The sequence below is a fragment of the Cyprinus carpio genome, chromosome B15 (genome assembly GCF_018340385.1).
Source record: "Cyprinus carpio isolate SPL01 chromosome B15, ASM1834038v1, whole genome shotgun sequence".
Taxonomy (NCBI): domain Eukaryota; kingdom Metazoa; phylum Chordata; class Actinopteri; order Cypriniformes; family Cyprinidae; genus Cyprinus; species Cyprinus carpio.
The window spans coordinates 21,270,411-21,298,198 of record NC_056611.1 but is presented as its reverse complement, the minus strand read 5'-3'; the positions used below and the strand labels follow the sequence as shown (position 1 = coordinate 21,298,198).

Sequence of the window (27,788 nt, the reverse complement as noted above, 5' to 3'; positions counted from 1 at the left end):
ACAGCACTCATGGCTGTCTTGGGTCACTTGGTCTGCGGGGATGTGACTGAGTGATGTGTTTTTGGCTGACTCCCCGAGAGGAAGGTGAGGAGACAGATGTGAGTGGGGTGCTGAAGAGCTCCAGCGTCCTGAGAGTGGCTGGAGGCCTTCCTGAAATTAAACCAAATCTATTCCTTAATCCAAATTCTTATCTAGAATGATAAACTGTTTGGTATCCATGTGTAAAGCTCCAAATTTTTCGTATAAATGCACTTGTTTAGACACCGGAAGACACCACTGGTTTGTACACGTACACTTTGTGTACTGGATGAGTGGTGTGACACGCATGATATACTGCATGTTTTTGTCTACGGAAATTCCTGCATTTGAATGGGAATTGTAGACAACAAAATGAGGGAGATCCGGTAGAACATTACGCATTTGAAACAAGAAAGTAAACAGAACTGAAGAGGTTTGCCTGACACATAAAAATTCCTTACTCTGATTAGTGGTGTGTAAAAGTAGGCAGTGACTTTTAGCACATATTTTAACATTCAGAATGGAATTATATACATGCATTATATATTTATATATATATATATATATGGCTATAACATGATTGAAATATATGATGTAAATTACTTGTTTTAAAGAAATGAATTATATATATATATATATATATATATATATATATATATATATATATATATATATATATATATATTTTGGGTAAATGCAATAAAAAATAATATCATATATATATATATATATGTGTGTGTGTGTGTGTGTATATAATTTACTAAAATGTATCAAAAAAAAGAAAATAGAAAAAGAAAGAAAGAAAGAAAGAAGAAAAGAAAAAGAGTAAAATATATATTGTTTTTAGGCTGGGAAATCTTAATGCTACTGAAAGTGAATTAGATCTTATCATTCTTATTAACTAAATTTGAGGTACTCTGGAAATTAAATATAGTGTCAATCGAGAAATAAGCAGCTGATTCACAATGATGTTGACTCCATATAAACAATGAAAACAGTCACAGCCCAAAATACCCATTATGGAAGAATTTAATAATGGAATATTGTCAGCAAAACAATGGTAAATGAAAAGTGGAATTTATTTGTATTTGGTAAGAATGTGCATTAAAAAAAGCCTAAAAGAATTTAGAAATTACAGTGTTTGTTGGCCCTTTTTGTAATCATTTGTTGTATAGAAGAATTGGAGATCTGGCCTTCTGTAAGCCATTTTGGCTTTCAAGACTTACGTGCCACATTTCTCCACCTCCAGTGGCACCAAAACTAAAATGCAATAGTTTTTTAATTATCATGCCATTGGTCGAGCCAAAGTTTTATGTCTAGCCATTCAACCAAAGAAGTTTGATGCTACTATTGGTGGTAAAATCTCACTTATTTTATAACTATACTCAACTTCTCCATTTAGACAACCCTGAATTTTCTTTTTTCCATTCATTCACATAAGTAGGATTAGGAAACGAGAAGAGACTATAGTATGTAGTTCAGTAGATTCCCACATCACATTTAACAGCTACATCATCTGAACTGTTCACAAAGCTCTGCGATCTTTTGTGCCAGTTCGCTGTGTCGAGAGTATTACCTCAGTGATGTGCAGCATCAGTGTCACCCCTGGAGAAGAGCAGAGGAAATCACTCCTGTAGCAGTCCATGGATCATATATTTGTTATTGTGTTCATCCTCTGTAGAGCCAAAGCCACATATCCCAATGAATCACAGTGAAAGCTTTTATGTCTTTTACTTAAATCCAGTTTTGAATTTAACATGCATATGAAAAGCATGTTTTAGCCATATGGCCAGATAATTCCTATTGCTGCAGAAAGCATTTTAGATCTTTTTATTCTCAAATAAATTTTAGGTATAGTAGTTATTAAATAATAAATATACAGGTAAACAAACACATTGTGATACATTCGGAAGAATGGTAATGCATTTAACCTTCACAAATGACCAAAAAAGATTCATAAAAGTGGTTAGAATGCCCATACACCATTTTAGTGAATGTTTTACAATGGTTTAATAGATATTTGATGATTTTGTAAGGAAAAGCACTGTGCTGCACCTTCAGAACCAAACAAACCTGTTAGCTGTGCATGTTGGATCCGAATCCAGGGTGGGGTTGTAGTAAATCTAATAGATAGGCAGCCCATAGGAAGTCAACTCAGTCACGTCACCTAACAACATTAGTCATGCACAGATGTTTTTACGAGCAGCTCCGTTAGGCTGCATTATGGCTGAGGGCGAGTTGGTTTACATAAATACTATAATCAGTAGCAGTCAATTAGGTCTGCTGACCAGGCCGACCCTAAAAATACATCTCCTGTGTCATCCATCATAGGTTTACCTTCAGTCCTGTAAACACAAGACGATATGAAAGAAGCTTCCGATGCAGACGTGGACACAAATCAGAGAATCTCTGGGCCATTGATGTCAGGATGTCTATTTTCCCTCTCCAGTCCTTCAAGGTTTTGGACAGCGCTGCAAAACATGAGGAGACGGGAGCCATGACTCACTGCTTTGGAAAAACATCATATCTGACGGGCCAAACCGTAAACAAATGAAGGGTTTCGTTCATGAATGAGATCAAATGGGCCAAAGATCAGAGGGGTGTATCAGGGGTCGACGAGGGACGTTTGATTATCTGCTACATTACTTTTAATAAGAAGGACACATCAAGTGAAAGCCACTTGAAAGATGGAGTTGGTTCCTGCTTAAGCTTAAAATTTTAACTTCATCCGTTTTGAAATGATTAAATGGGTTTTTTTGGGGATGGGAATCTAGGGTCAAATGCAAATTTCCACTTCGTGTTGAACTTTCCCTCTTTTCTGATAGTGTTGGGTTCGGTATAATGATAAAATCAAATGGGTTGGGATAAATTACACATATCCTCAATGGTTTAAATCCTGTTGACACTAATCGATACAACATGCACAGGATAATTTTGCAATCCACCAAGCAAAATTTCTAAATACCCCTTAAGAATTAAAAAGATAATGTAATAGCATTACAATCAAGATCTTTGGCAACATCTCCTCTAAAAGTATTTCATCCATGTCTGAACAACAACATCAGTCAACACAGCTGAGAAAGGCATCGTTTACAATTTGACTTCATCTTCTACTTGACTGTAATCTGTCATACAATGGCTCTGTGGACCCAGACCTATCAAGACAAAGAATCCCAGACTGGAGATGAGCCATACCTGAAGCTTACATGTAGAGTAGTCACCACAGGAACCTTGTTCGTAATGATTACTTACAGAAGGGAAACAAGCAACGAGGGAATTTAGGTGGATGTAATAACCATTGATGATGATGATGATGATGACAGTAGAGAGAAGTACTGCTGTAATCTAAACAGCAGAGTTAATTTCAGAAAGGAATTCTAGAGGAACAGAAAAATATTTAGGGAACAGTAATGTAAGCTGTGCCATTTTTTGCTTTTAAGAGTAACATTTATCATTGTACGGCGCATTTCCCTGGGTGAAATCCAGTCAGCTTGACCGACAGGCGATCTTACCAATCATAATGCTGAATTCGCCATTTTGTCTGATAAACAAATCAGACGGGTAGATTAATTTACAAAGATGATGTGTACTGACATCTTTCTGTGGTTAAAATAAAATGCCCTCTGATGTTCATTCATGTTTATTTCGTGCTAGATAACTAATAAATATGAAAAGACAATCGGTTCACATGGCACTTGAACTGAGGCAGTACAGTGATCTGTCATAACACATTAAAGAGACAAAACGATATTTATTGTTAGAATTTCGTACAAAATGACAACATTTGAAAGCTTAGATTTTGTTTCATACCTAAAGTAATCGGCTCTGTCTTGTCTGTCGGCATGTTGTCAGTTTCCTGTTTGCTCCGTGATGTATTTTTCACTGCATGAGAACATGATGTGATGAGGATCATGGCTTGTCAAACATAACAACAATAACTAGGTTTGGGGGGGGGGTCTTTACGAAGGGTCACACAATTGGGAATTCGGCGTGAGGGCAAAGGTTTTTCCCAAGCAGATTTTGCAATTGGCTCGTCATGTGAATTGGCCGTGTTGACTAACAGAAAGCTTCTCGGTTTGAAAGTTGTGAGCGGAGCTTCATACATCTCTACAACGATAAACAATGGACTTTTTTTGCTTGAGAAATTTACCTGCAATTTTGCTAATGTACGCCTAAATTTAATGACTGCAATTACAGTAGTACAGCTAATAATTCAGAATGTAGAAAGCATTAATAAAATATAATTTCTAAAAATGTTATGCTCACGTAAGCGGAGTCATGTTAAGGTCTAAGTTGGATTTTTGGGGTACATTTGAATGATTAAAATGATATATATAATTTTGATACACACTCTTCTCATTTTCATAAATCAGCCATGCATGAAAAGGTTTAGTGTTCAGAATATTTGAATGTAGCGACACAGTTTTCAATGTTTCGTAGCTACTAGTACAGACACTAATAGTTGATCAGTTGACACCGCTTATCCCAAAGCATGACACAGATAAAATAAATAAAATAATTACAGCATATAAATGTACTTTAGCTGTAGGGCCCTTCCTAAACATATGAATAATATGCAAAAAATAGAAAATAAATAAAAATACAAGCTTTACACAGCTTTACTTAACACAAGTCCTGTTGGAGAGGGTTCAGAAATTGACTTGTGATGTTCTTCCTTCTGACCCAGACACAGACATATTATTCTAATTGCCTAAAGACAGAAAGCTGATGGAGGGACTGCAGAGAGAAAGAATAACAGGAATAATATCCACCAAAGTGTTTTTCCAATCCCTACAGGGATTTTACAGACACGGAAGAGCAGGATGAGTCTGGACCGGATCTGGTGCTAACATCACTCGTGCACGGCACATTAAGGTACATGCTCTTCAATGAGATGTAATGCATCTCATCATGTCTCCACTCTTCCTGACCACAACATTTACTTTCAGTGAACACAAACTAATCCTATTACATTAATTATACCCTTTATTTAATTATGCCCCTCTTTCTCCACTCTACCTCATCAGACCATTGTGCTTCACACGAGAGAATCGACACCCCTCCTCAGCAGTGAGTGGCTTGGTTTCCTTGGGAACTTCCGTGGAAGAGATTGCCGTCGACTACTTGATGTCCTTGAAGGCGTCAGACGCTGAAGGATGGTGCGCTTCCGGCAACGAGACCAAAGCCCTCCCTTCATCCCAACCATCGTGGCCAAAACTGGGAGCTGATCCGTGTTCTCTCCAAGGCGATGGAGGATCTGGGTCTCGATTGGTCAGCTCCAGATGAGCCAGTCCATGGACTCTTAGATGAGTGGTTCCTGCCAGGAAGTCGTCAGCAGGCTTCCCACCGACGGCCTGCCCCGTTCTTGCCTGTGGTTCACAAAGAACTGACAAAGACTCGGTGCGCCCCCTATTTGGCCAGAGTTAGCTCCTATTCCTCAGCAGCTCTCACCATCGTTGACGGCGCTGAGGAAAAAGGCTTTAGCAAAGCTTCCCCCTCTGGAGGAGGCGGTAGCTGCTCACTTGTGTCCGCCGTCTGCCCTGGGATTAAAGGCCCATGCAGCACATCCCTCAAAGCCCTGCAGGACTTCTTCAGCTCTGGCCAACAAAGCGTATGCAGTGGCCGGTCAGGCCAGATCAGTGCTGCTTATGATGGCAGTTCTACAAATGTTTCAGGCCAAACTTCTTTGATACATCTGTGATATGGACAAGTCTGGCCAACATCAGGATGCTTTCAAAGAGCTGCGCACAGCGACTGATTTGGCTCTGCATGCTACGAAAGCCTCAGCTCAGGCTATTGGCAAGACCATGGCCAGCCTGGTGGTGTTGGAGCACCACCTTTGGCTGAACCTCACTGAAATAAGGTATGCCGAGAAGACTTTCCTTGATTCTCCGGTTTTGCAAAAAGGCCTCTTTGGTCCCTCTGTGGAGACAGGTTTGCACAGCGCTTCTCAGAGGTTCAGAAGACGTCGCAAGCACTGCGTCACTTCCTCCCGAAGCGCCTCAGAAGTCTGAGCCAAGGCTTCAGCAGCACCCCCGGAAAGAAAAACGGTTTCCTTACCTGAAGCGCCAAGGCCAACAACCTCGACTAGTGCTGGACCCTGAGCCCCAAAAGCCGTCCTGACCCATCAGAAAGGAAGAGGAAAGGGTCAGTTCTACTATCAAACAGATCCTCGCGCACATTACGCTCCGGTTACTGATGTAACTTCGGTTCCCTGAGACAAGGGAATGAGCGTTGTGTCACTTTTTATGAATCCAAATCAGTCCACAGCTGTCTATCTATATCTCATGTCTAATCTAGCATGTAAATGATATTTGAAAAATAGAAATTTCCACTGTTCTTTCCTGTACAGCAGGCAGGTTGCATAAGATGATATAAACCCATAATCAGATAAACATCTGAAACAGGAAGTCACCTCGGTCACAGCCGACATAGGGAATACTGATTTGGCATCTTTTTATGTCCTTTGAGACTCAATTTCAGGAAGTGACAGTAACCTGTGGATTGACTGAAACATCCTAGGATAATTCAGGAATGATTTCATTTGCACCTGCACCTTCATTAGATTCCCACTTGTGCCTGTGAGATTTCCCATCTGCATTAATCCAATTTAGAAAGATGTCTAATCTTGCATGGGAAGTGCTCAGCAATTTTGAATAGAGTGACATAATGAGAAAATATAGTTTAAGGTCGATGAAATTTGCTTGACTAATGCCACAGTCCTAAGTTCAGTTCAGTCATGACACAGAAACACTGATAGAATACATACCACAAATGCATTTGAAGTCTCCTGAAAGCATAAAAATGGTAACTGTATTTATATCAAAACTAATTGTTTTTTTTAGAACATGTCCATAACTATAAACAATATCATAAAAATTATGGGAATTTGTTTTAAAGAAATTAATACTTTTACTCAGCAAGGATGTATTGAATCAATCAAAAGTGACAGTAAGGCCTTTTTACATTAATTCATTTACTTAGAATGTAAAAAAAAATAATAATAATAATAATAATAATAATTTTGAATAAAGGCAGTTCTTTTGAACTTTGATCAAAAAATCATGAGGGGGAAAAAGGTATCACGGTTTCCACAATAATATTAAACAGCACAAATTTTTCAGCATTGATAGTTATATAAAAAAAGTTTCTTGAGCACCAATTCATCATATTAGAATGATTTCTTAAGGATCATGTGACACTGAAAACTGGACTAATGATGCTGAAAATTCTGCTTTACCATCACAGGAATAAATTACTTTTTAAAGTATACAAGAGTTATTTTAAAATTGTTATACTATTTCATAATATTACTGCTTTTACTGCATTCATGATAAAAAAAAAAAAAATAAAAAAAAAAAAAAAAAAACAATGCTGCCTTGGTGAGCAATAACATTAAAAATCTCTTACAGACCACACATTTTTCTAAAACTAGCATACATAAAATACATATTGTTGACATTACTACTAAAATTCACCAAATTAGTCAAACCAATTTGAAAATGGAATTGATTAACACTTGTAAATTGTAGTTGACTCTAAAATTGACGTTACAATCAGCATTATTTGTTGTTGCTCTACTTTAGCCTGATCAAATGCAAGCCTACCAAACCAAAGCCAACAAAAACTGCAGAAACTCAGTGTTGTTTTGCTATACACTATCAACTCTAATTGAATCTCATTCTCAGTGGCTGTTTGTAGCCTGTCCCACAGCTTCACATGCAAACTGGGTGTAGCAAAACAATCTAAATTTAAAAAGTATTTCAGACAAAAGCACAGTTAGCCTTGTGGTGGTCTTGAGAAACACAACATCTGTATCTTACGTGAGATGGACCTCTTCACATCTGGACCGCATCCTGATGGTTTTAGGGGTGTGGGCATGGCATGACATCTGTACCCAGCTGACACCAGATGTTTGTAATTGCAATGTGTTGGGCTGTTTGTTAGGAGGGAACTCATCTTTGATCCCTTATGCAGATTTGGCTGCCGTGTTATCATGACAGGACACCAGCCACACGCAGCCGGGGCAAAACAACGTCACTGTAAAACTTGTGGTGAGCTGCAATCGGGACAGCTGCTTCTGTGGTGACTGTTTAGGAGGGACGTCCTCTGAAAGAAAAAAGTACTAAACATATTACACTTCCATTTCAAGAAAGCACTTCCTTCTGAAAGAGGATCAAGTGTTTAACAACAACAGTAATGATAATGTTTAAAGGGTTAGCTCACCCAAAAATAAAAATTCTGTCATTAATTACTCACCCTCATGTCGTTCCAAACCCCTAAGACCTTCGTTCAAATTAATTCGGAACACAAAGATATTTTTGATGAAATCTGAGAGCTCTCTGACCCTCCATAGACAGCTAGGATATTACCACGATCAACGCACAGAAACGTAGGAAAGAGATCGGTAAAATAATCCACGTGACATCAGAGGTTCAACCGTCATTTTACGAAGCTACAAGAATACTTTTTGTGTGCAAAGAAAACAATAATAACATAATTTATTCAGCAATTCTTCTCCCCAAGTTACCGTCTTCCACCATTTTGGAGAGTGCCCCAGAACGTAATTAACGTAATCAGCGTTGTTTACATTCAGCATGCGTGCGCTGTCTACTGAATGTTACGTTCTGGGGTACTCTACAAAACGGAAGGCGGTAACTCGGGGAGAAGAACTGCTGTGTTCTTAATTTGTGTTCCGAAGATGAACAAAATTATTACGGGTTTGGAATGACATGAGGGTAATTAATTAATGACAGAATTTTAATTTTTGGGTGAACTATCCCTTAAAAAAAAAAAGAAAGTATGGTATGGTGCTATTAAAATTTTTGTTGTCATTGCAAATACAAAACATTGGGGCATTTTGTTTTTAAGCTTTAAGCCAACAGACAAAACTACTAGTTTGTCTGGAAAAGATTTATCCCAACTAGGAATGGAAATCATAAAGAACTGAATGATTCGGGTTCCTAAATGGTACCAATAATAAACGTTTTAATACTTAAAAGGAATAAATATTTGGAAAATGAAATGTAATTCTGTTGCCAAATGATGAGATGGTTATAACAATAAATATATTTTAAAGAGTTTAAAGCTATTAAATAACGTTTCATGGTCATTTTAGAAATAAATGAAATCCAATATAGTAAACAACAAAACTAAACAAACAAAAATGTGGTAACATATTTAATTCATTAACATTTATGAAATACCACTGCCAAAATGCACAGTGTGCATCTCCAAAGCCACATGTTTTTGATTCCCTAAAAAATGGTTTGTGAGGCATTTGTTTTGAGTCACTAAATGAATCGGCTCAAAAGAATCATTTGTATGGTTATTGAACTATAGTGGTTGCGGTGTAGATTCAGTAGTGGCATTGCATCATTATTGTATAAACAATGCAGGAAACTTGTGTTTCCCAGTCCAACACCCAACATTTCCTAACACTATCCAATCTCTTTTTAATTTTAACATACTCCCTTTTATTTTATTCCCTCTCTCTCTACATCTTTTGGTAAGATGGTCAGCGCTTGGCAGTCTTTCGGAGCATGGCATTTTGTTTTACAGAGGAGATATTTTCAGAAGAGAGTTTCGAAAATAAATGCAGCATTTACAGGCCGGAAAAGGCTGTGCAGGCCACACGGTTTCCTCTGGTGTAGGGCTTAAGAAAACACCTCCAGGGCCCTCTGGGAGGCCTGAGCACTCTGGTAACAGGTTCTAATGAGGCACAACGGCCAGAATTAGGACATGAAGCTTGGCAGAATTACTCACAGCTTGAGTATTTACAGTGGAAGATATGAGATCACCCACCGCAAGAAAGGTGTGTGGGCATCCAAGACACTGACTGGAGAGGGTAAAACAATACAAGCAAATCACCATCTGTTACACAGAAACCATAAACCACAGAAGTGATTTTAAATTGCGGGGCAAAATTTATTTTCATATAGGAAGGCATTTAGGATTTCGTATAGGATTCTATTTTTTTGCCCGAAGAGAAAAGCAGAAGATCTTAAGGTGTATAATTAGTAACACAATTAGCGCTGGATGGAATAAACAGCTTGAGGCCGGAACTGTTAGTCTAGTCACAGAGTTTCTCTTCTAGTATGATATTTCACCTCTTCTTCCACAAAAATGCCATGTTGATGTATGTCATGAGATCTCATGCTGTTTCTAAGCAGCTGAGACATCATCCCACAATCCCCTCAACCTCTCCGCCACCTTTTTGTTAATCCTGAGAAGCCTCGAACTGATTAAACTTTGATTGTACATCGATGACTTCATTAGCTCTACATAAAAACAAGGCCACATAAGAATCACGACAAATGCTTAAGCTAATATAATTAGTGACAGAAAACATATGGGAAGTATTAAAGAGAAGAAATTGTCAGCAGAATTGAAGCAAGGATGAGCCAAAAGGTCATCCAGCAGAAAAAGAACATTTAAAATTTGTTATTGTGACTACAAACCGTTTCAAGTGATCAATAAAAGCCAGGGTTCTTTGGAGTCTACACTCATATGAAGATTATTTATTGGCATCTATGGTTCTATGAAGAGCATTTAACATCCATGAAACCTTTTCATTCCACAAAAGGTTCTTTAGATATTTAAAATGTTCTTCACACAAGAAAATGGTTTAACCCTTTAAAGAAGTGTGATTCCTTGGGGAACCTTGATTTTTAAGAGTGTGGAATGTAAAGGTTTTGGAAACAAGGGAGGTGTTGAGGTCAGAAGAACATGCCAAGATTGAATTTCATTAAAATTACAAGGACAATCTGCTCTTAACGGTTCTGATGGAAAAATGAATGATGCCCAGGGAATGAGACACTTCACTTAACTGCGGTTTAATTTTCACGTTTAATGACTTCTAGCATCTCCAAATCCTTTTCTCCACTAGCTGCATGGACCATCGATACTCCGCTTCCTCGTAAGCAAATCAAATGTGACTCTCATTCGGGATGAAAAATAAACAGTGATAGTTAAACTAACACAGCCACAAAATCCCAAACTCCTAATCTTGAACAAAATTGACCATCCTCCTTTCCCTGTGCATGTTCATTTAAGTTGGAAAAAAGTGAGCGTAAAAAGATTTACAGCTGGGTGAAGTCGAGGGTCACTCTGCAAGCTCCGCTGGTCCAGACCTCAGGTGGTGGGTCTACAAGGTCAACAGCCTGTGAAGCTCATTTCCACTGCAAATCTGCTGGAAGAGGGGCGGGAGAGGTGCAGCGGAGGGTTATGGAGGAAGAGATGGAAATTAAATAAAAAGTGGAGGAGTGAAAGGATGATTTGAGAGCAAAAGTTCAAAGAGTCAAAGGTACGGAACAGGAAGAACTTGAAGTGCTTGAAACAGAAGTGCTTGACCAAATGCCAATCCCAAGGCTTAATTAAAGCAATCTGAATGAATACGAAGAAAACAGCCTCATCGGATGGGATTTATTTTTTAAAAAAATCATTAAGAATTCTTAGCTCTTTAAAAAAAAAAAAAAAAAAAAAAAAAAAAAAAAATGATTTTGAAAAAGGATTTAAAAATTCCATGATGATACTTCTATAATAATATATAGCCTACATTTAAAATAATTTAATAATAATAACTTAACAAAAGTGTGCTATACATTTAACAACAATACCGCATGAACAAAAAATGTACTTAATAAAAATTTAATATTTCTGAAAATACTAAATGGATGTGTACATTGTCATGTGACACTGGACCAAAAAAAACAGCCATAAGGGTCAATTTTTTTAAATTGAGATTCATGACACCATCTGAAAGCTGAATAAATAAGCTTTCCATTGATGTATGGTTTGTTAGGATAGAAAAATATTTGGCTGAGATACAACTATTTGAAAATCTGGAATCTGATCGCGATTAAAAAAAAAAAAAAAAAAAAAGTTGTCCAAATGAAGTTCTTAGCAATGCTATTACTAATCAAACATTAAGCTTTGATATATTTACATTTATATTTACATATTTCAAATTTACAAAATATCTTCATGAAACATGATCTTTACTTAATATCCCAATTTTTGGCATAAAAGCAAAATCAATCATTTTGTCCCATACAATGTATTTTTGGCCATTGCTACAAATATACCCGTGCTACTTATGACTGGTTTGGTGGTCCAGGGTCTCATCAAACAGTTAGTTTGTGTGTTTTTGATTCACTAAATGAACCTGCTCAAAGGAGTCATTTGATTCAGAATCAGTAGCTGTGTGGAGCACTGCAGAACAATGGTGCAGGAAAATCACTGAAAGGTTCTTTGAGAAACCAAAACTGGTTCTTCCATTCCCTTTTTGATCCTTTAATTTAAAGAGTTTATGATGAAATCACAATTAATTGTGTGTTTTTTGAATCACTAAAAAGAATGGCTTATAAGAGTCAAACATTTGAGAACCAGTCTACACCGGTTGCAATGTATGTTTCTGATACACTAAAAAGAAACCTGCTCAAAGGAATCAATTGCACTGTAAATTCAGAAGTAGTGCTGCCATGCCGCTTAATAAACAGAAAGAAACTACATTTTTTAGTATGGCTGTATGTGATGTGAAGTATTAATGTAAAAAGGAACTGTTTTGGAGTGTTTTAACACTTTAAGATTCAAATTTGTTATAGCACTGTAAGTAGCAATTCTGTAGTGGCTGCAAAAAAACAAACAAATAAACAGTTCATCAAGTGTGGAATGGATATAAACTTATTTGGCATCATACCACTAAAAATCACATTTTAACATCCCTCTGTTTTTTGTTTTTGTCTTTTTTTTTGGGGGGGGGGGGTGCTTTGGTGTTTTACAGCTGCTGCTCAAATTCTGCCCAGACTACATTTCTTGAATGACTTGTTGTTAGATACAGTCTAGTCTAAATCACAACTCTTGCATCTGGCTCTCCAATGCTACAGCTAAACAGGACCCTTAATTCATTCAGTCTGGTGGGGTTGCAAAGATGATATGGGACTATCAAATGTCCACTCCCAGTCACAGTCCCCCTTTAGGTTCTTTCATTCATCTCTTTCCACCTCTCCATCAGGTCTCATTCAGCAGAGTCACGAGAGAGGGCAGCCAGAATCAGCCTAAGAGGCTGGATTAGGGCAGCTCAGAGCGGATGAAGACGGCCTTAGGTTTTATGTTGTAAGAGTGGTAATTAAGCCCTGCTTTATGTACTCTGTCGGAAAGTACAAATGCACTGAGAGTCAAAGATTGTGGGGCCCTGATAGGATAATGGGTTAAGATCGAGACTACAACCACAAAGACTGCAGGTTTGGGTGGAACAAATGGCTGGCTGATGCATTACTCAGAAAGATAAATGTTTACATTTTCTGAAGAATGTTAAGATTTAGCATGATAAAACATCACCTTATTGCTAGAAAACACAAAAATTAAAACAGAAAAATATTCTGAAGTGACCGGAAATATAGACATATGCAATAATTCAAATGACTGCACAAGAGAAAACTAAATTCTGAGCAGCTGCCTGAAAGCAGCCCATCAGGCCTCAAGAGCAATTCACAAAAATAACGACCCTCACATGGAAAGACAAACCTAAATGTGGGAAAACATGACAAATGCTAAACAGATTTTAACCCTGTGGTCTCATGCAGCCCCCCAAAAAAAAAAATAAACATACACTATTTTAACTACTCCCAGACTCCAAAATCCAACCGTTTTGTTTTCTTTTTTGTGCTTTTCTTTAGCAAGGATGTATTAATTTGATCAAAAATGACAGTAAAGACATTTATACAGAGAGGAAAAAAAAAAGTTTCAAAAATGAGTTTAACAAAACCATTAAGCAACTGAAAACATTAACTGTGACTGAAGACTGGAATAATGGCTGCGGAAAATTTATCTTTGCCACAACAGTAATAAATCACATTTAAAAAAAAAAAAAAAAAAAAAAATGATATTCAAATCTTTTCAAATAGAAAAATAATTATACTTTTCAATTGTATTCGGTTTACTATATTTTTGATCAAATAAATGCAGCCGTATCAGACGCTTCTTTTAAAAAATAATAATAATCTTTGCAACCGCAAACATTTAAATGGTAGTGTATATCAGGACTGTTTAGTACTTAAAAAAGAAAGGAAAAAACTTTCTCTAGACTTTAGAATTCATTGTACCACAAGTATTTTCAGAGCTGGGCTCACGGAAACATTTCTGGCCACGATAATGCTATTCTCCGTCGACCACTAAGAGATATCATCTTTAATGTCTCTGTGCTACACAACAGGAGTGTCAGCTATCTTTATCATTGTGGGCCAGAGATCTTAAAATAGAGCTGGATGTGTGCTGAGTCAGCACATTCTCAATGATAGATGATAGATGTAAAACTGAACACTGTGGAGGAAAGCCACTGATGGCAGCTAACTGCAAATCTGGCATGTCTGTGGTTTTCTGAAGCATTCCTTGACGAGCAAACAGATTATGGGGTGGCTTCTAAATTTCAAAAATCCTTAAAACTGATCTGAAGAGCAAGCAGCTACATTCTATATTTTCTCTAGGGCAAATGCCTGGAAATGTAATATTCTGCTCACAGATTATTAGATATGACAATGTTCTGTGTGGAAGAGAAGAAATCCCTTTGTCTGTCTTTGCGGTCTGTTAAATAAGCTTGACAGTGAGTTTGCCAGAGAGATCAGGAGAGGTATGTCAGAAGTGTGTTTGTAATGCCCATTGCTTTCTTTGCTGCCAATATTTGGTGGTTATTAAGCAATATATTCAGATTACTTGTTCCATTCTCATTTCTTCAGATTTAATATGAAAATGGCAGACAGGATTTCACAATCTTCCTACAGAGTTGAAGTGTTCGCTGCAAGTCAAAGGCAAGTGTCAAGGCGCCACCTGCTGTTCATTAATAGAAACATTTCGAAAACAGATTGCGATATCACCCCTGCACAAATTTACTTTCTTTCTTTTAATAAAAATTAAAATATATAAACATTTTTTACATATACTTTACACTTTTTTTTCCCCTGAACATTGCTTACTTCCGTACTTATAATAGTACAATCACGTATAACAAGAAAAGTTAAAAAATTATTACAGTAGTTGTAAAAAGGTGCATCTTTTTCATGTTATATTGCCATCGGAGAACCACAGTAAACCAGGCAATTAGAGAGCAAAGACAGCAGTTTGCATTTCCTACCAACAGTAGAAATATTGCTTTCATAACCCATAGTTCTTAATGCCCCGAATGCTGGAACTCACATTTAGTTTTTCACCAGGAGAGTCTCACTTTTCCCTTCAGCCTTCCAGTAACGCCTGGGTGTCTATCATCGCCAGCTCTTCATCATGCACCCACTTCTCCTCTCCCGGTGGGGGACATGAGGCTCGAGGTGACTCGTTCTGTGGAGGTTTGGGAGTCACAGATCTCCGTGGGGGATTGAAGGTCCTGTTAACGCAAGGAGAAGCTGTAGATTTCAGAGGAGTGAGGGGTGGAGGGGACGGGATACGTGACAGGTAATCCAAACCGCGTCTTCTTTTCAAACTTTTGGAATCTTTTCCCTCGCTGTTACATGCAGATACAGGAGCTCTCCTATTCAGTGGAGTGAAAGGCGAGAAAACACTGCTTTTCTGCTGTGGGGTTACCTGGGAATTCAACACAAGGAACAATACATTGGTATTGTTTCTAGTGAACATACATAAATATGAAATAAAAATGAACAGATCAATAAAGATATTTAAGACCACTAAGGTCTTATTGAAAAATATTTACCTTAATATTTTTGTGGAAACTGTGATACTTCTTATTTTTTCAGAATGTTTTGACAAACAAATTTCAAAAGAACAGCATTTATTCGAAATGTAAATCTTTTGTAACATTATTAACTGATTAGTGAGTTTAATTCATGCTGAATAAAGTATTAATTTCTCTTTATGAAAAAATTTTACGGACTGGTTCTGTATATTTGCATGTAACTGAATAAATGTTAACAATCAATAATCACTTATTATTATAAAAAATACCTTTTTTAACAATAAAAGGAATAAAATTGATTGAAATTGTAGTGTTATGTGAACATCTGTATACAATTAGTAACTAACACAATAAGAGTTAGAGCTACATTTTTTACAAATTTCTGAAGATGTAGGTGCTTTCATGTGTATAGAACAAACAGTCGGAGTTAATAATTACAGTGACGCATGCTGTAACAAGCACCACTAATAAAACCAACCTTTCACCACATAAAAAGAAAACTCATACTAACTCTGCCATTCATTTTTGGATTAGACTGCACACCAGGAGTTCTTGGAGACCGAAAAGAACCCAAGACACCTGAAGGAACAACATCTGAGAGCTTCTCCTCCGCAATGCTGAAAAAACGCTCACAAGTCTGTGTACATGAACATAAGTCTAATAAGCAACAACAAAAGACATAAGGAATCACTCTTTGCTAGTACTTAAAAACAAAAGTTTAAAAGCTGATCCATTAACCTGAACAAAAGTCTTCAGACAGGTCATAGCTTCTTGCAGATGGGATTCTTTGGGGTTTACGGAGAATACTGCTTGTTCTCCTGCATAAAGGCTTGGCACAGGCCCAGAGAGCGGTCTCATCTGAAGATTACTAAGAGCGACCAGTGCTCGCAGCTTTACCAGCTCTTCTACAGCTAACTGCTCCAGACTACTGTAGGTTCTCACAGAGACCAAGTCAAAGTTCTCATCCACAAGATGCAGTAATGGGGGATGGCCTGAGAAAACATGCATACAGTCACAATGCATTTGACGATATAAAGGATTGAGTGGTAGACACATTGGGGAATTAATGAAATTTACCTTGTTTGCCCTCTATGGAGACAATACATCCCACAATGTCCACCTCCCCACAAGGTGAGCTGAATTGAGGGTTTTGAAGTTCCCTGAAGCGTACGCATTCTCGAGCACGGAAATGCTGATGCAACCATTCTGGAGACACCTGGCTCAATCACATTTTAGGTAAGACAACCTTGCTTTTAATGAAAACAGGGAAGCAATCAGTCTGTGGTGGGAGCAAAGTTGCTAAACATTTAGTTTACCTCAACTTCCTGGAAGAATGTTTTCTTGGTGGCAGAGAGCTGAATGTGAGCAATGCCTGAGCGTTTCTTCCCCTCTGATGTGGCGAGGTGATAAGCCCTATATCTGTGGCCCTCTCTTAGCAAGCCATACAAGTCTTGCGATGGGCGCCAGATATTCAGGGTGTAAACTAGGAAATTAAACAGTACCCAGCCAAAACAGGTTAAATTGGATCCTTCAACACATAAACAAATTGTAAAGATGATATCCACTTGGCTCACCACAGTTGCTCTGCAGGTCATTGGCATCAGTAATACTGAGCTTCCAAACAGGAGTGACATCTCGATTAGGACACCCACCCTCGGCCGCCTGGGCTTCCGTTACAACCTTCTGCACACGCTCCTGAAGCTCTGCCTGCCTCTTTTCCTCCAAACAGCATCTGTACTTATGCACTGCATCCATCTGTCTTGCACTTAGACGGCCCTGCGTGAAAAGTACATCAAGTAAAAAAAATAAAAATACATTTATTAAAAGGTTATATTGACAGTGCTGATTTATTGACTACTACTTCCTTCGTGTTAACTACCAATTGGTGAAAATAAGCAAAAAATACATTAAAATTAACCTCAACAGCAGGATCCCTCTCCACTGTCTCATACAACTCTTCCCCATCCTGCAGAGCTTCAATCTCATGTCGACTAAATGTCCTCCTTTGGCCTCGACCTTTCTTTTTACCATATGTGGGAGTAAAATACTCATCAATCCTTGTGATCCTTGCTTGCATAAAACCTCTAAAAAAAAAAGGTCATGTAAACTAAATAATAATAATAAAAAAACAAGTAAAAACCCTACCTTCCATTTCTTTTTCGAACTGGGTCTGTATTTTGGAAATAAGAAGATCCATGGATTTGTGCTTGGAGTTGCTGTGTTTTCTGGCCTCTCGATCTTCTGCACGATCGTTGCGAAATATAAAGACACCATTGGGCTTCTTCTCCATCCACTGTTTGATGACAAACCCACTCATTTGTTTGGTACAAAAGCAAAATTATACACTCAGCTTTTACACATCAAAGGTTTTCATTCATAGCAGCTGGAGTAGAGCAGACCTGAGTGGGGTAACTTCTCAACACCACAATGTTCACACAGCTCACAACACCTCCAGCGGTGAACAGTGATGATAGTGGGAGGCTAATAGGCCGAGGGTCACGGTGGTACCCCAACTTAGTGTCCCACCGAGCTCGTCTTGTGCTGTTGGCTGAAATCTGAAATTAAAAAATGACAAATCAAATCAAGTCTGGCAGGGTTAAGCAGTCATGGATCATCTTAGTTGAACTCTAACTTCACCTTTAGCATCAGAGATTCAGGAGCTTCCAGTGGAGGACAGGCTTCTTGGGAACCAACCAACTCGGCTCCACTGGTCACAATCTTATCACCGATTCGGAGACGGCCTTTGCTTAGCATGGCAGAGAGCGGAGGGTCTAACAAGCCTTTGATGGAGTACCAGCCATCTGTGAGCCAGACTACACAGGACTCCATCTTTGCATTAGGAGTTTTGTCATCTTTCACTGGCTTTTCAGGATTTTGACAAGTTTGAGCAACACCACATACACAGAGCACTAACGTCTTAGCTGGAGTGTCGTCCCTCTCCATGATCCTCCTGAGTGCAGATCTCTGAGTGTGGTCCACCTCCACATCATATCTAAGTGCACGTACCAAATGGTTAAGAGTTGTGTTTGAAACATTTTGGGTGAAAAAGTATGAGGTTTAGTAAGATTCAATACCTGAATTTTAGCTGCAGAAGTACTTGCTCTGGAGTCAAACACAGGCTACCCATCAAATCTGGAAAAGTTCTTTCCATGGAGGCCCGTTTCCATACAATCCATCGGTAATGGTTGAATACCCAGGCATCACTGATCAATTTGGGATCAACACCAGGGGTGTCACACAATGCTCTGCCAAAAAAAGGTACATTACCTAAACTAATTCCATGTTGTTCTGTAAGATTTTAGCATGTAGATGTACTTGCAGATCTATATGCTATTTATATTAACAGTCTTGAATATACACCATATGTTTACCTATAGAATTCATCTTTGCCCACAGTACCCTTATTGTCTGGAACCAACCAGCCTCCATCTGCCAGCTGGAGACCACCAGACTCCATGAGGAGCTCATGTTTGAAAAAGTCATTACAGTCAAATCTGAAGGATTCAGCATTCTCACTCGTTATTTGCAAGACATTGTGATGTACACCATGCTGATACAGCTGAGATGGAAAAAGATGTAAAGAAAAAAAAAACAGTATAGTAACTGAAATGTACCTCCTCCAAAGTATATTCTTGCAGTGACTTAAAACAATGGAATAATTAGGCATCAAAAAAGTTATCAAAAATGTACCTCCTCCTGTGTGTATTGACCAGGACATTTGCGTCCCACAGCATCTCTCAGACCTGTCCTGGGGACATGAGAAGTCTTAGCAAGGTAAAGGCTGCCAGGTAGAGGACGAATAGACTGTTTTTTCTTCTTTCTGAGTCTCATGTCTTGCATATCCCTGGCTAGGTTCAAGGTCTCTCGGCATGCCTCTGTTTGTATTAACATCCCAAGAAAAAGAATTAGGATACATTGCCGTATTCACAGAATCATTCATTTTCATCTCCATATCTTTTGTAGACATGACTGTACAAATTGGCAAAATACCAATACTATGAGACAATTTATATTTAAAATAAAAAATTAGAAAAGAGTAAACAGCTACCTTTCTCTTCATCATCCATTATTTTCAAAGGTATGCTTTCCACTGAAGTGGCTGGTTTAGGTTTAGAACCCTCATGTAGACTTTTCGTATCACAGTATTGTGCAACACTATCACTATGTGATGTAGAAGTCATATTTTGGTCTATTTGATTTCTATGTTCAGTTGTTTCTTTGTTTTCCTTCTTGAAAGGTGGTATAAAACCAGTGGACACTTTAGAGACATCTTGACAGTTTGATGTCCCAGTCTTCATACCCTTTTGAAAAGGGGGCACAAACACCCCTCCTTTATGGTCTGAGTTGTGTCTGTTTTGGACTGATACAGTTGAACATGGTCGCTCAAGGTTATTTGACTTTAGGTCCACAGGATGCCTTCATATTTAAAAGAACTTGTAAGAATTAAAGATGTCTTGTGATAATAAATGGTAAAAAGTTAACTATTAAAACAGTAAAACAACCTACCAATCTGGACCAGTGACATTCGGCTTGAGGTGGACATTATAACTGAAGACACGCCTGTCTCTTAGAGTTCCTACAACAGGGATTAAATGTAAAAGATACACAGGTTAAACTAGCACCTCACAACAAATTAAACTGCAACAGTATTTTTTTTTTTTTGCATTATTTATAAATAAAAGATCTAACCGTTTGGACAGGTTTTCAGTGGTGTGAGACCTGAGGTCTTTGCATCTAATGTCTGGTCAAACTCTGAGAGAAGTTGTCTTTTCAAAGGAGGCTGACCTGAACAGAACAAAGTATTATATACAATGAGTGTAAAATTTGTATTCATTCATACAAGGTGACTCAAAACATGAAACATTCTGTAGGCTGTACCTGCTACATTTCTGGCATCAAATGGACGCTTCCTGTTCAGGGCAAAAGATCCCTGCGCCTGTAGATGAACAAATGGACTTTTTTTGTCCTCTGTCATCGCCAAACTGGCTGATTCATTCAGGTCATCATCTGCCAGTAAAGCTTTAGTGCAAGCCATTGCTTCCTGCTCAAAGTATTTCTGCTGGGTATCGGTGCAACTGTTAAAATTCAAAGAGTGCAAGTCTAGTTGTGCAGGTTCATTCTGAGTTGCTTTAGATGGCAAAGGATGGAGAGTGGTTTCGGTTTGTCTGTCTTTATGTTGAGGACGGCATTTTGAGGAATCACACTGTAGCAGCTGGCTATCAGTATCAGTAACTTGGGCATCACAATCTCTGAATAATTTAGAAGCTTCCTCAAGGGCAACTTTTGATACACACACACCTTTACCACTCGCAGTGCTGAAACCAAAGTTTTTCTTGCTTATTTGTTCAAACTTTAGGTTTCCATCTACAGTGTCCTCACTGCTTTCGGAACTCTTAGCTTGAGGTAAGACTTCCTTAGATGATAAATTTTCCTCTTCACAATCTTTAAAAAGACTCTCGGCCCTCTGAAGTGCAGTAATAGAGACGGCCACCTTCTTCCCTCCTGCTGTAGAGAATCCTATGTTGTTTCCTGAAGAATTTTCAGGTCCATGATGCAAGGATGTATCATCATAACCTGCAAATGTCGCTCTAACCTCACTCAGTGCCTTTTCAGAGATAGTAACTTCTTTGCCACTGGCAGTGCTAAAACCTTTACAGCCTTGATGCTGAAGACTCCCAGAATCAAAACTCTCCTCTTCACAATCTTTAAAAAGACTCTTTGCCCTTTGCAGGGCAGTAGCAGAGAAAGTCACCTTCTTTCCACCAGCTGTAGAGAATCCTGTGTTTTTTCCAGAAGAATTCCCAGTCTCATGCTCATGGCTGAAGGAGACATCACTGCAGCCTGCAGATGCTGCCCGTACCTTAGTCAGTGGCTTTTTTGAGAGATCACTGAAACATTGGTGCTGAAGATCTTCAGATGATAAACTCTCCTCTTCACAATCTCTAAAGAGATTCTTTGCCTTTTGCAGCCCAGCAGCAGAGACAGCCACCATCTTCCCTCCTGCTGTAGAGAATCCTTTGTGTTTTCTTATAGAGCTAGTGTCCATTTGGATATCAAGCACCTGCTTTGTCTTTGGAGATCCATCAGCACATGAGAAACCATCAACAGACCCCAACAACAGATCCTTAGCTCTCTGTAGCGCTCCAGCTGAGACGGACACCTTCCTACCACTGGCAGTACTGAAAGCACAGTTGCCATTAGGAGGAAGCAACTCGGAAGGAAGCTTAGAAAATTCACTTTGAAGGTCTTTCTCCTCACATAGTTCTTCCTGAGGGGGTTGCTGGACTGAAGAGGGCTGCAACGAGAGGTCATCAGTCAGGTCAGAGTCTCTGAGAACAGCGTTGGCTTTCATGAGAGACACATTTGAAAATATCATGCTTTTACAATTTGCAGTAAACAGACTTACTTGTTTGAGTTCAACATCTAGTTTGCCATACGTTCCCTCCATTTTCGCAGATTCCAAGTCAATATTTTCATCGCAGTCTTTAAATATGGCCTTTGCCTTCTTAAGGGCACCAGCTGAAATGGAAACTCCTTTCCCACTGGCAGTCTGAAATCCATAGCCTTCCTCTGACTGAGGCAATAAAGTTTCTGAGGAAAAACGCTTTGCAAGAACTTCTTTAGGATCACTACTAGATTTCTGTTCTTGAAAGACCTTCACACTGTTGAAGGAAGGATTATCCACACCATCAGATATTTCAGTTACTAAGTGTGGCTGACTTATTTTCATAGAGGTATTACTCCAAGAAACTGCTTTTGTTTTCTTAAGGCTGGTTGTTGACATAGCTGTATCATGTTTTCCAGAAGCATGGAAAATGAGGTTGTGACTTTGCGACTCCTCTAAGCTGTCAACATCATTAAGAAGTCTTCTTGCTTGCAAAAGTGCCTTTTCAGACACTTTCAGCTTTGCTCCACTAGCTGTACTAAATCCAAAATAACTATTGGAGTCAACACAAACAACATCTGTTTTTTCACCTAAACAATTCTGCTCTGTTCCTTCGTTTCCTGCCAATTGCATATTTATCTCTTTACAAGCTCCATTTACATCTCCACAGCTGAAATTTCCATCTTGTTTAGTCTTATCATAGGTTTTATTTTCTGTCTTCATACTGTCAGAAGTATTAACTGAAGGCCCTGTTTCAGCATGCTCTGGCTTTATTACTCCAACACCCACCTCGACTTCCCTATTAAATATGGCTTTTTGATCGTCCTCTTCAAAAAAGTGCCTTGCGTGGTTTAAACTCTTTTCTGAGATGCTTATAGCTGTCCCTTTAGCAGTTTTAAAACCAAAACAATTGACTGGAGTATTATCACTGAAATAAGACGGTACACTCTTCATATCAACTAAAGAACTGTCTTCAGCCACTGACAGAGTCACCATGGCATTTTGTGTTTTCTTTGACATGGTGCATGGTAATTTGGCAGCATCTTCATTTTGAATGCGATTAGAACAATTTACTAAAAGAGTGTCTGTCTTGACGGGATGCTTTCCTTTCACAACATCACAGCTAAAACTATCATCAAAGTCAATTCCGTTGAGTATATCGGGATCCCACTCTTTCTCTGTAGTGTGGTTGTCTGAGCCAGGATTTGTCGGTTTGAACTGAGTAAATTCATGTTGACTATTTGCTTCCTCCAAAAGATTGCACAATTCTGTAACATCAGCCTTTTGAGATGCTGTCAAAGTGCCATTCTCCTCATCCCCATCACGGCTGGAGTTCACTGCGGTGGATTTGTGTGTGCTGCTAATGTCGAACACAGTCTGTCTTTCAGCACTTCTTTTGAAATCCAAATTTGGATGAATGCACTTTGATGAGTCTGAACCTCTCCCCAATTTCTCTTTCAAAAGAGTCTCTGTTTGAAAGCCAACATTTGAAACTGTAATATTCCTCTTTGAACCTGTTTTATAATCAGATTCATTTGACTGCATTGAAGAGCAGCTTGAAATATTGATTTTCAAACTCTTTGGACTGTCACTCTTTGGAGAGAATGCATGGTGAGAGAAGATGGACTGTCCTGTGGGCGATCTATTTGCATTAGTGCTTCCTGAGTCTGACTTGCACAATGTTTCTATTGTCTGATAATGTTTTGGAGTAGTTCCATTTAAGGTGTTGATCAACACATCCCTTGCAGCTTCATCTAATGATGCTTTGGCCTTCATTATAGCCTCATCCTGTATGGAAATGACCTTATTGTTTGCCGTTTTAAAAGAAGGAAAAAACTCTTTGATGTCTGCGCACAAGGCTGTCGTACCATCCAAATCGGAAAAAGTAGTGGGGCAACCACTGTCGTGACTGATTTCACAAGTTGTAAGCGTGACTGTTGAATTGTTTGGAGAGGTCACAGATATGTCTGCTAAATTAGAAATGTCATTGTGACTACCATCTTTGTTCTTCTCCTCAGGTTCTGCTTTATGTTGCACTTGGCCATTTTGGTCACACTGTATAGTCACATCAAGAAGTGCTCCTGGCATTATTTCTTGTGTGAAATCCTCTGCAAATGCCTTGGAAAGCTGTGTCATATCCAGTCCAAGATCAAGATCATGGATTTCTGCAGATAACTTTTTGACATCTTGTGGATGATAATCGACTGCATTTTCACTGGCGACTGTGGATTCATTAAGGTCACTAGACTCCTCTTCAACTGAGGGATTTTCTGTAAAACGCAGAGCAAAAAAATGTTGTTCAAAATACGCACACAATATATTTATAAGTAAATGTAATACATTGAACACCTTACCTTTGAGCATTTGATCCAAATATACTGGTTGAGCTTCTTTGTGTCCAATTACTGTCTTTGACAGATCTGAACTTGGCACTTGATACACAAACCTTCTGGGCTTTCTAGAAAGCATGAAAGCAGGCGATTTGTCTAACAAAGACTTCTGACACTGAGCTCCTTCTGGATAAGACTTGAGTCTTACACTCTGTGAAAAAGTTTGGCTACTTTCTGCAATGCAGTTGACAAAAACATCACCATTAGTTTCAATGGATGCTACAGTGTTGTGATTGCTTATCAAAGACGAGTCCGGACAGTCTCCATTAAGAATGGATTCTGACAAACTTAGTGGGGTCCATTGAATTGTATCTTTATTTTTGCTTGGGCTTTTTGTTTCTACATCACCCATTAATTTCTCTTCTGGTTCTGAAGTTAGAACGACTGATCTGACATCCTTTGAGGAATCGGTTATTCTCCTTCTGATCCTCTCTTTGGTTTTGATTCTTCGCAGAGTTGAAGTGCTGTTGCTGAAGAATATTGACAACACATCCTCAGCACCATCGAGAACATTCTGCACTGTGCTACGGACATCCCCATCCTCTATAGCGCAGGGAACCTTCTGCTTCCACACACCAATTGCATCAAGAGATGTACTTGGAGAGCAAACAGGCTTTTCTCTCAGGTCATCAGCCTGAATAGTTTCACTTTTGGCTATCATTAAAGAGAAAAGATCAGAATAATCAGAATTATCTTGGAGTTAATGATATGTGTATGCATTCCAAATTAACTATTTTGTTAATGTATAGTTTCAAATATACAGTGTCACTTACCATCTTGTTTTAGTGTTGAATCACTCAATGTTGCATTGCTTGCAGAGCCTTTCGAAAGAGACGGGAAGAGTTTCCGCACAAACTAGTGTGTATAAAAGTAAGAACAAGCATCACCATTAATTACATGTTGGTAAAAACAGGCTCTTAGCATTTTTGAGTCACCATAATCCCAAATTCTTGACATTATATATTCAGAAATTTAGATTTGCACTTACAATTGCTTCCTTGTCTTTGATGCCACTTGATGGAGCACGTTCCTCTGTTTTGGCTAGAGAGAAATAAGAATAACTCTTGCAGAATAGCTCATTTCTGATCAGGATACCAGGGGAATTGCAACACATACAATTCAATGGATTCAAGATACAATGGATTAATAACATTTATTTTTAATGACTTTAACACTTTGACTTGTATTCAACATTCATATTTTTTCATTGTTTTTTTTTTTCTTTTCCTATCACATTTCATTTTACATTCTCCTCTACTAAATTCATCTAAAGAGACAAGACTTGAATTTTCATACATACGCAGTATCACAGTGGGAGTCAAAGAGGACGGTGTGTTAAAGGAACTGGTCCAGGATAGGTCAGGGTTGATTTGTGCCCCAAGACTCTCAGATATCTGTTTTGCTGAACGTGCCTGTAACAGAACAAACTCAGCATTATGATTAATGTCTAGAACGCCATCTGAACGTTATGTGAAAAAGTGTTTACAACCAACTTTACTTTTGGAATGTGACATGATCCTGAAATGGGATGGATGAAGAGGTTCAAAAAATAAGAGGGCTTTATTGTTTTAATAAGACTGACATTAGCCAAAATAAAAATGTTTTAATATTTTGCTGAGAAGACAATGTACTTGTTTGGACAAACACATGCATGCCATGAATGAATCATGCAAAAAACCAAATCGCCCAGCCCTAATATGACCAGATTTGTAAACTTACCAAAGACCTTTTTGGTGTGTCCAGAAGGCCTGTGGTGTCACGTATGGAAGTTGTTAAAAAATAAAGTACAGTATTTAATATTAGAATAGCATACAATCTTTTTTTTTTTTACTTTTAAAAGAAAGAAAAATGAAAGATAATCTAAAACTGGCTTACCAAAGCAATCTCTAGGTTTTTCAGAGGATCTATCAAACCTTTGACTACAAATGATAGGAGAGAAACTTTCATTAAACTTGACTATAATATTTCACATGAAATTCATATTCTCCTAATCATAAACACAATTACCTGTCTTTGGCTGAACCAAACAAACACGGGCTTGATTCTGTCCAGGGAAAAGCTGATGAGTCTCCATTAGCCACTGGGTGGAAGAAAAACAATTATACAGGACGATGATCTTTACACATACTGCATACATAACACAACAACTGTGATATACCTTCATAAGGGGACTCCTCATTAGGAATGGAAGCAGGGGACTGAAAGCATTGTTGCTTGAATATTTTGGGTGTAGAAAACAGCTGACTAGCCAGGGCTGATGTCTCTGGTACTTTGACAGTCTCCTCCTCAACTTTTGAACTGTCAGGACGTCCTTCATCTCGGGAAGCTTTTGCAGTCAACTCCTCAAACCAATCAGGATTAAGAGGTCCAAGCTCTAATTCACAATAAATCAGATCAGTTTCATAGATTTGAAATATGGCAACACTATATATATATATATATATATATATATATATATATATATTTCATTCATATTATTGTAAGTATCTACCTTTATCAATTTGATGAAAGAAATTGTCAAACATACTGCCATGAGTGTGATGGGGTTAAATCTGTACCAAGCACCAATGATGCTGTCATTTGACCTACAGATACACAAACAAAAACATAAAAATGTAATTCGGTGTATCTTGTATCTCTGACAAGAATGTATCTGGCTTATATTACGTACTTATCACGTAACAGTTTGTCATCGAGATTTAAATAACTGTAACGTTAATAAAGTAAGTAGCCTAACTGTTCCATGTCATGCATATCAGCTTACTCTGAACTAACGTTAGCTACAAACAGAAAAACAGGTCTGGAAGTTACCGTAAATGAACGTTTTAGCACAGATGAAAGCTTTTTGTAACTTCTGAGTTTTCGAACTTCATTGAAATGTCGTCTTCATCTCCGATTCAAGATGTTTTATTTCCTGAAGCGTTCTGAGAGGATCTGTTCATTCTACGCGTGGATAAAGCTGGTTTAACACATCCCGCCAATAAGCGCCGTGTCGTCAACGGAAGAGCAGTTGTCTCGACCAATCAAAATGCGAGCGTCAGTTCAGGGGGCGGACTTACGTGCACCACTGAATCGAAACAGGGTTAATAGTTTATGCGAGAGAGAGAGAGAGAGAGAGAGAGAGAGAGAGAGAGAGTATTTCTTTGCATATACTGTATTCTACTCCCATCTGTTCTGTTCTAAAACTTTTCAACTTTTTTAATTACTTTAAAAATAAAAAAGTAAATTTTAGATGGAGTGTGCATAGTTTTGGACAATGTTTGTTCAGTAATTTAAATTGTTATGTACAATTTTGATAGTTTAGTCAGCAATA

At 38.3% G+C, this 27,788-nt stretch overlaps 1 protein-coding gene across 6 annotated transcripts; it reads right to left on the bottom strand.

The window, feature by feature from the left end:
• Positions 1-11: 11 nt before the first annotated feature.
• Positions 12-27,470, bottom strand: LOC109103614 (breast cancer type 2 susceptibility protein homolog). Of its 6 annotated transcripts, XR_006156588.1 has the most exons (31): positions 27,287-27,470; positions 26,967-27,060; positions 26,634-26,849; positions 26,483-26,555; positions 26,351-26,394; positions 26,195-26,223; positions 25,776-25,887; positions 25,464-25,516; positions 25,249-25,330; positions 24,440-25,129; positions 20,579-24,355; positions 20,390-20,485; positions 20,207-20,276; positions 19,749-20,116; positions 19,391-19,575; positions 19,072-19,259; positions 18,775-18,945; positions 18,338-18,692; positions 18,100-18,255; positions 17,846-17,993; positions 17,619-17,728; positions 17,275-17,476; positions 17,017-17,183; positions 16,778-16,916; positions 16,439-16,692; positions 16,212-16,337; positions 15,211-15,591; positions 2,356-2,489; positions 1,595-1,693; positions 253-359; positions 12-150 (listed from the first exon to the last, which is right to left on the bottom strand). XR_006156588.1 is itself a non-coding variant. In XM_042739768.1 (28 exons), the coding sequence occupies exons 2-27, from the start codon at positions 26,998-27,000 to the stop codon at positions 15,247-15,249; spliced, it is 8,190 nt and encodes a 2,729-aa protein (XP_042595702.1). In that variant the 5' UTR covers positions 27,001-27,060; positions 27,287-27,470; the 3' UTR covers positions 2,132-2,489; positions 15,211-15,246. The 6 variants fall into 6 exon arrangements, 4 of the variants coding, with proteins under 4 accessions (XP_042595702.1, XP_042595703.1, XP_042595701.1 ...); XR_006156589.1 differs by lacking the exons at positions 12-150; positions 253-359; positions 1,595-1,693 and adding an exon at positions 2,114-2,185; XM_042739768.1 differs by lacking the exons at positions 12-150; positions 253-359; positions 1,595-1,693 and having other exon boundaries at positions 2,132-2,489.
• Positions 27,471-27,788: the final 318 nt, after the last annotated feature.

Bases quoted from the DNA above. Each gene is read 5' to 3' on its own strand.
- LOC109103614 (XM_042739768.1), bottom strand. From the start codon at position 27,000: ATGTTTGACAATTTCTTTCATCAAATTGATAAAG. The intron at 25,888-26,194 runs GTAAGTTTACAA...GTTCTGTTACAG, and splicing joins ACACACCAAAAAGGTCTTTG to GCACGTTCAGCAAAACAGAT. The intron at 18,946-19,071 runs GTAAACATATGG...TTTTTTTGGCAG, and splicing joins GGCAAAGATGAATTCTATAG to AGCATTGTGTGACACCCCTG.